The 8051-nt window shown below is 56.9% G+C and overlaps 1 protein-coding gene across 1 annotated transcript; it reads left to right on the top strand.

Moving 5' to 3' along the window:
• The first annotated feature begins 1553 nt into the window (after positions 1-1553).
• Positions 1554-5807, top strand: LOC135292096 (uncharacterized). Its single transcript, XM_064406333.1, has 8 exons — positions 1554-1621; positions 1709-1810; positions 2251-2358; positions 3008-3079; positions 3445-3516; positions 3826-3939; positions 4568-4733; positions 5259-5807. Exons 2-8 carry the CDS (start codon positions 1780-1782, stop codon positions 5515-5517), a joined length of 822 nt encoding a protein of 273 aa, XP_064262403.1. The 5' UTR covers positions 1554-1621; positions 1709-1779; the 3' UTR covers positions 5518-5807.
• The last annotated feature ends 2244 nt before the right edge of the window (positions 5808-8051 follow it).

Here is an 8051-nt window from a genome sequence, read left to right on the forward strand (position 1 = left end):
CTTCCCCTGGGAGTCAGCAGCCGGGGTTTTGGCTGCACATCTGGACACGCCGTGCCTGGCACAGTGGGAAGGGATCCATGGCAGCCTCTCTGCCCTGCTGCTGCTTTCACGCCCTGCAGGGCTGCTTCCCAGCCTGGCCTGGCTGCAGCTTCTGCCCAGCCTCTTCAGGAAGGCATTTGGCATCAGCTGACAGGCAGCCCAAACTGCACCACAGGCCATGCCCACCCTGAGAGCCCCTGCGATTTTGCAGTCTCCAGACTGATCACTAATGGCAGGTGTTTTGATGAAAGTGGGCCCTGTCCTACCTAGGATGTATATGTCTTTGACAAGAATTGCCTCTTGAAGATGCCGCCTCTCCAGTGGGGATCAGTCTTACCTGATGAGCTGTTGCTTTTCCTTTCTCCACAAGTGGATGGAGAGGCTGTACAGAAGGCGGCGTTTCCCGAAGGAAGCACTGGCTCCATGCCAGCCTCGGCTGCAGGAAGAGAGGCGATGCCAGGCACAGGCATGGGAGGTAATTGCTGTGCCTCTGGACTTGAGACCTGCTACGGTTTGAGCTGCCCTCCCTGCTGCCTGGCAGTGCGGGCACAGCCCAGACAAGACTGGCACAGCCCAAGGGAATTATCCCAAGCAGGCTCAGGGCACTCGGTACTGAGCAGTCCTGCTGGGGTCCCTGCGTAGGAGGCAGATCCTGAAACCTAGGAGCGACTGCATTCCCATGGTGGGGAATTGACAGAGCAGGACAGGAAGGCTCCAGTGTGTCCTGAGGGGCCTGCTTATGTCCTTTCCATTCGGGGAGGAATTTCAGGGGGAAGAGGAATAGAGGGAGAGAAGAAATTAGGAAGGGAGGGAGAGAGGGGGGAGGGAGGGAGGGAGGGAGGGAGGGAGGGAGGGAGGGAGGGAGGGAGGGAGGGAGGGAGGGAGGGAGGGAGGGAGGGAGGGAGGGAGGGAGGGAGGGAGGGAGGGAGGGAGGGAGGGAGGGAGGGAGGGATGATTGTGGTAGTGCCTGCTGCATTTTTTCACTAGTGCTTTAGCAAGAGTTTTAGCTCTGGGAGTGGGAGAGCCCAAATGCACCCTGGGCTGCTCCAGCCACCTCACTAGGGATGTTACACAGGGCCTGCAGAGAGGATGGGAATTGGCCAGGAGCCTGCCCAGAGCTCCCGAGGCCCCTGTGCAGCTTTGGCCACGTCCATTCACATCTGGCTCCCACAACCTTACCCAACCCACTTGCAATGCCGTTATCTGAGGCAGAGGGGGCCACAATACACCAGGGAAATGGTTCTGATCTGTGCTCCCTTCTAGATCTGGATGGCAAATTGCACTATTTGGATGCCCTGCTGGATGATGGCTTAAGGCTCTTGAAGAATGCTGGAGGCAAGTTGTCCCTGTGTCTTTCTTAACAATATCCTGACAGCGCTGCAGGTGCCAGCACAGATCCATGCACGTGTGTGCCCTTGCCCTGCGCGATCCCCTCACAGCTCCTGCGGCTCAGTGGTGCCCGTGCAGATCAGCAGAGATGGCAGAAGCTTCTGTGGCTGTTGTGTTACAGGTGTGCCTGCAGGGAAGACTTTCCCAGGTCCTTTGGTGGATGTTGCAGGCAAGCCCAGCTCCCATCGCAGGGGTGAGTAGTGTGTCCCTGCTGACCCCACAGGCTGAGCCCTGCTTTTGTGGGATCTGTTCCTGGGAAATGGAACTCTGTTGCTCTAAGGTCCTCCGAGGCGAAAGAACAAAGCTACAGGTCACAAGAAACCCCATGAGCCACTCAAAATCACGGGACTAATGGTGAAAGAATTACTGCAAACCGAACAAGGTGGGTGCATTTCCCTCATGCTTCCCCTGGGACTCAGCAGTCAGGGCCTTTGGCTGCACATCTGGACACACCGTGCCCAGCACAGCGGGAAGGGATCCATGGCAGCCTCTCTGCCCCACTGCTGCTTTCACGCCCCGCAGGGCTACTTCCCAGCCTGGCCTGGCGGCAGCTTCTGCCCAGTCTCTGCAGGAAGGCATTTGGCGTCAGCTGACAGGGAGCCCAAACTGCACCACGGGCCTGAGATTCCCTGAAATTTCATAGTCTCCAGGATGATCACTAAGGGCGGGTGTTATCATGAAAGTGGACCCTGGCCTACTCAGAAAATTGTGTGGATTCCTGATCCTTAACCATGACTTTCACAAGTACTGGCTGCTGAAGATGCCACCTCCCCAATGGGGAACAGCCCCACCTGATCCAGCCGTCCCTCTTCCTTTCTCCAGAAGTGGATGGAGAGGCTGGGCAGAAGGCGGCGTTTCCCGAAGGAAGCAGTGGCTCCATGACAGACTCTGCTGTAGGACTGGAGGCGATGACAGGCACAGTCACAGGAGGTAATTGCTGTGCCTCTGGGCCTGAGCCCTGCTGAGGCTTGAGCTGCTGTCTCTGCTGCCTGGAAGTGAGGGCACAACCCAGAGGAATTATCCCGAGCACGCTCAGGGCACTCGGGTACTGAGCAGTCCTGCTGGGGTCCCTGTGTGGGAGACACTTCCTGAAACCTGGGAGTGACTGCACGGGGTGCCCATGGTGGGGAAAGGACAGAGGGGCAGAGCAAGGCTCCAGTGTGTCCTGAGAGGGCCTGGCTGGGTCCCCTTGGGCTGTGGGAGCTCTCCCAGCCCAGATGGAGGAAGGGCGGCTGGGAGGACAGGCAGGAGGGAGTTTGCGAGGGATACTTGCAGCACTGCCTGCTGCAGTTCTCCCCAGGGATTCAAGGAGCATTTTCCTTGTGCGACTGAGAGAACTGCCACGGGCCCTGGGCTGCTCCAGCCACCTCTCCAGGGATGTTGTACAGGGTCTGCAAATAAGATAGGGATTGACCATGAGCCTGCCCAGAGCTCCCCAGGCCCCTGAGCAGCTTTGGCCTTGTCCATTCACATCTGGCTCCCATGGCCTTACCTGATCTATATGCAGTGCCCAGTTCCCTGAGGCAGAAGGGGATTCCAGCACATCATGGAAATGGTTCTGATCTTTGCAAACTTCTAGGTTGGGATCAAGACATGGATTATCTGGGAAAGCTGCTGGATTATGGCTTGAGACTCATGGGAAATCCTGGAGGCAAGTGCTCAATGTACCTTTCCTGAGAGAATACACAGTGACCAGGTGGCAAGAGCTCATACATTTGCCCTTTCACTTAAGATCATCTGAAGGTTGATGGAATATGGAAAATTTGCTCTGCTCCCTTCTGGAGCCCTGAGGGATCCCACAGGATCACTGTCAGTGGGAGGAAGGAGCATTTAGCTGTCCATCTTCCTCCCGTGTGAAATGCCCATGTGTCCTTCCATGTGCTCTGTGCAGCCACAGAGAAGAGCAGAGAGGGAAGGGGCCGGGCCCAGGGCTGTGCCCTGGGGCTGAGCCTTGTGGGCAGCCTGAGGATCTCCTGCAGTGCCACAGGAGCTCTTCTGTCCTGCCTTTCTTTGCAGCTGAACTTGCTGGTGAAGGTGGTGCAGCTTCCCAAGCCACGTCCAGGACGGAGCCTCTGGGAGATGGTGAGGGTAGGTCAAGGCCTTTCCCCCTGGGAGAGCTGCTAGCTCAGAGCCCAAAGCGGGGCCAGGGGGGCATCGCTGCAGGTGCCAGCACAGAACCATGCACGTGTGTGCCCTCGCCATGCGCGATCCCCTCCCTGCTCCTGTGGCTCAGGCACGGCAGCGGTTTGGAAACAGGAGAGCCCTGACCCTGCCCTGAAAGCCAAGACATTTTCTTAAACGTATCCCCATGTTTAACGCACATGACATCCTGAAGATGCCAGCACCCAAATCAGGAACTCTTCCATCTAATCCAACTGTCCTTTTTCCTGTCTGAAGTGATGGACCAAACATCTGTGCAGAAGGAGGCACATCCTGGAGGAAGCATATCCTCATGGGTAGCCCCTGCTGCAGGAAGGAAGGCGATGCCAGACACGGGCACAGGCACAGCAGGTAATTGCTATGCCGGGCTCAGCCCTGACCGGGGCTGTGTGGCAGCAGCTCTTCCCCCAGGGCCTGCCCTTGCCCATCCCGGCAGCAGCCAAAGCTGGAGGCGCCTTGGCTTCCAGGCCTCTGGAGCTGGTTCAGAGCCCCGGGGAAACGGGACTGGTGCAGCAACGTCCCTGGCGCTGCAGCTGCTGCGGAGCTGGCCCTGAGTGCCCAGAGGCCCAAGGCACAGGAGCAGCCCCGAGCGGGAGCCCTGCCGCCAGCCCAGGGCCAGAGCCAGCCCTGGCTCCCGACTGGGCAGGGGCTGCGCTGGGTCCTGACAGGGCCTGAGCCTGTCCCCTGGGGCTGGGGGAGCTGTCACGGGGCAGGGAGGGCCAGGGCTGGCAGTGGCTGCTCAGGGATGGCTTTGGCCCGTGTCCCTGGCAGCAGCCACTGCCCAAGCAGCTGCGCTGCCCCCGGGCTCTCCTCCCGGCCTGCTGGGCTTTGTTGGCTGGCACAGCCTGTGCCAAGGGCCGGCAAGGTGCCTGCAGGCCCCAGCTCTGGGGGAAACAGAGGACGTCCTGCCCTTATTCACCATGCTGCCAGCTCAGCAGTGCAGCACAGCACGGGCTCACGCTCCCCATTGCTCCCACAGATGCAGCCAGCACCACAACACGTGTTTGCGATGCCCAGAAAGGCCTCAGAAGTGTCTTCCATATGGGAACAGGCTGCTGGGCAGGGTTAATGGCAGGCCTGCTTCTGTTGGACCTTGTTCTCATATTGTGCTGTGTCAGAATCTGGTGTAACTGGAAGAAGAAATGGTGAGTGGTCATCTTTCCCTGAAAGAGTTTCTTTTGAAAGTCTAATGTAGACAGGAACCATTCCCACTGAGGCTGCAGTGGAGTTGTGGCCAGTCCATGGTTCTCCAAACAACTCTGCTGAGGGTTGTGCTGCTGCCCAGTGCTTCCATTGGCCTCTCAATTGCTGGGCCTTGTCCTGGGGGCCCCGCTGGAGCTGCAGCCAGTGCTGGCTCCCACTGAGGCTGCCTGGCCAAGAGCAGCCCCAGGGGCACGGGGCAGAGGCAGAGGGAGGTGGGGAGGAGAAAGAGCAGGGCCAAGATTGCCCTTGAAAGGCAGACGCGCTCTGGGGCCCGCTCCTGGCCAGGTACCCTGCCCAGAGCCGTGCCCTGCTGGCCGGGGCCTTGAGGGGCAGCTGTCCAGCTGGGCCCAGCTGTGCCAGCAGCTCCAGCCGTGCTGGGGAGCCTTGCCAGCTCTGGGCCCTGCTGTGCACGAGAGTCCCTGTGTGCCACTGGCAGCTGGGACCTCAGCCACCTCCTCTCTCCACAGGAGCACCTCTGGAACTTCACAAGACCAGCCAAAGGCCTCAGTGCGGGAGAACTGGGCCTGTCATCATGCATCTCCGTGCCAGTGTCCATTGTCCCTTCCAGAGGTGTATTACCAGCTTATTGCTGGAAATATGCTGCAGCCAGTACCTAGAACAGAACCGTCTCTCCCTGAAGGGCCTGGCGTCGCTCTCCATCCAGGACAGGAGGTGCAGCCCTCTAGCCAGGGAATGGATTGTTCCAGAAGTTATATTTACTTGTAAAAATTTTAAATGTTTATTAAAAACCTTATTAGAAATATAACAGGACACTGAATAAGGAAAATGTTACGTCGTCGGGAGTAGAGGTTTTTTCCCACCACATTCTCATCCACACAATGGAGGTTTCACCTTTTAACTCTTTTGCCCTTCTTAAAGTTCTGTCCATCGACTCCTTCTTTGATGCCCAGTGGTGGAGTTTACTTCCTTACATCTCACTTGGAGGTCAGGTGCTGCTGTCGTAGCAATTTGACCCTCTTATATGTCCCAAACTTAGGTAACGCCAAGATAACACATCAGGGGGTAAAACTTATCTATAAATATATAAAACTTCTCTTAACATATATACATGACATTTTTCCTTTAATTGTGAGAGTCAACTGTCGCATTATTCATCTATCACAGGCTTGAGTCCAGCTTCAGCTCAGGTGTCGGTGTGCTACCACCCGCACTGGCGGAGCTGCTCGTCTGGGCACAGCCAGGCATGGGCAGGCAGCAGCTGGGCATGGGGCTCATTCGACCAACAGCACTCTCATGTTATCTTTGTCTTTTCTTTTGAAACATTTAGATATGTTTTTCCTTTGTAGCATTGAGAAATGTTTTTCATAGAATACGGACACCAGATATTTGTTCCCCTTTCCTCCAACAGTTCTGTAATTGATAAAGTAGCTTTACAGTCAGGGAAACCTAGAATCTTCTGACACATTGGCAATAAAAGTAAAATTGCTTTTAATTCTTAATGTTTAGTCTTACTCAGCCTGAAAAGACTGGCATAGCTCAGGGGAATTATCCCAAGCAGGCTCAGGGCACTCAGGTTCTGAGCAGTCCTGCTGGGGTCCCTCTGTGGGAGACACATCCCGAAACCTGGGAGTGTCTGCACGAGGTGCCCATGGTGGGGAAAGGACAGAGGGGAGGAGCAAGGCTTCAGTGTGTCCTTAGTGGGCCTGAGCCTGTCCCCTGGGGCTGGGGGAGCTGTCTCGGGGCAGGGAGGGCCAGGGCTGGCAGTGGCTGCTCAGGGATGGCTTTGGCCCGTGTCCCTGGCAGCAGCCACTGCCCAAGCAGCTGCGCTGCCCCTGGGCTCTCCTCCCGGCCTGCTGGGCTTTGTTGGCTGGCACAGCCTGTGCCAAGGGCCGGCAAGGTGCCTGCAGGCCCCAGCTCTGGGGGAAACAGAGAACGTCCTGCCCATATCCAGCGTGCTGCCAGCTCAGCAGTACAGCACAGCACGGGCTCACGCTCCCCATCGCTCCCACAGATGCAGCCGGCACCACAACACATGTTCGTGATGCCCAGAAAGGCCTCAGAAGTGTCTTCTATATGGGAACAGGCTGCTGGGCAAGGTTAATGGCAGGCCTGCTATTTTTGGACCTTATTCTCATGTTGTGCTGTGTCAAAATCTGGTGTAACTGGAAGAAGAAATGGGGAGTGGTCATCTTTCCCTGAAAGAGTTTCTTTTGAAAGTCTAATGTAGACAGGAAGCATTCCCACTGAGGCTGCAGTGGAGCTGTGGCCAGTTCATGGTTCTCCAAACAACTCTGCTGAGGGTTGTGCTGCTGCCCAGTGCTTCCATTGGCCTCTCAATTGCTGGGCCTTGTCCTGGGGGCCCCGCTGGAGCTGCAGCCAGTGCTGGCTCCCACTGAGGCTGCCTGGCCAAGAGCAGCCCCAGGGGCACGGGGCAGAGGCAGAGGGAGGTGGGGAGGAGAAAGAGCAGGGCCGAGGTTGCCCTTGAAAGGCAGAGGCGCTCTGGGGCCCGCTCCTGGCCAGGGACCCTGCCCAGAGCCGTGCCCTGCTGGCCGGGGCCTTGAGGGGCAGCTGTCCAGCTGGGCCCAGCTGTGCCAGCAGCTCCAGCCGTGCTGGGGAGCCTTGCCAGCTCTGGGCCCTGCTGTGCACGAGAGTCCCTGTGTGCCACTGGCAGCTGGGGCCTCAGCCACCTCCTCTCTCCACAGGAGCACCTCTGGAAATTCACAAGACCGGCCAATGGCCTCAGTCATGGAGAACTGGGCCTGTCATCTTCAATCTCTGTGCCAGTGTCCGTTGTCCCTGCCATGGCTGCATGACCAGCTTATTTCTGGGCATGTGCTGCTGCCACCACCACCCAGAACAGGAGCCTCTGTCCCTGAACGTGCTGGCCCTGGTGTCCAGCCGGGACTGAAGGTGGGCCCCTCCTGCCAGAGAAGGTCTTGATCAGCATCTTTCACCTCTGCTCTCTATGTGGTGGCACCAGCCCTGCCTGTGCTGATTTTCTGGGCACAGCCAGATTTGTGCTGGCAACAGCCGGGCATGGGTCTCCTGAGACTAGGAGCTACTATAGTTATTTTTAATTTTGCAAGATTTAGGAACATTTTTCATAAACTATTCCCCTAATAGTTCTTCCCCTTTTCCACAATAGTTCTATATTTTTCAACGTAGTTTTAGAATTTGGAAACACATAGAACATTTTCGCACTTCTAGAATTAAAAAACTATTACATTTAATTGGTAATCTTTATTCCTGGAAGAACTAAGTTCACTGAAGAAACATAGTCTACTGCAGAGGCTCATTGC

Source organism: Passer domesticus, unplaced genomic scaffold, assembly GCF_036417665.1.
Source record: "Passer domesticus isolate bPasDom1 unplaced genomic scaffold, bPasDom1.hap1 HAP1_SCAFFOLD_199, whole genome shotgun sequence".
In the NCBI taxonomy this organism is placed as follows: Eukaryota; Metazoa; Chordata; class Aves; order Passeriformes; family Passeridae; genus Passer; species Passer domesticus.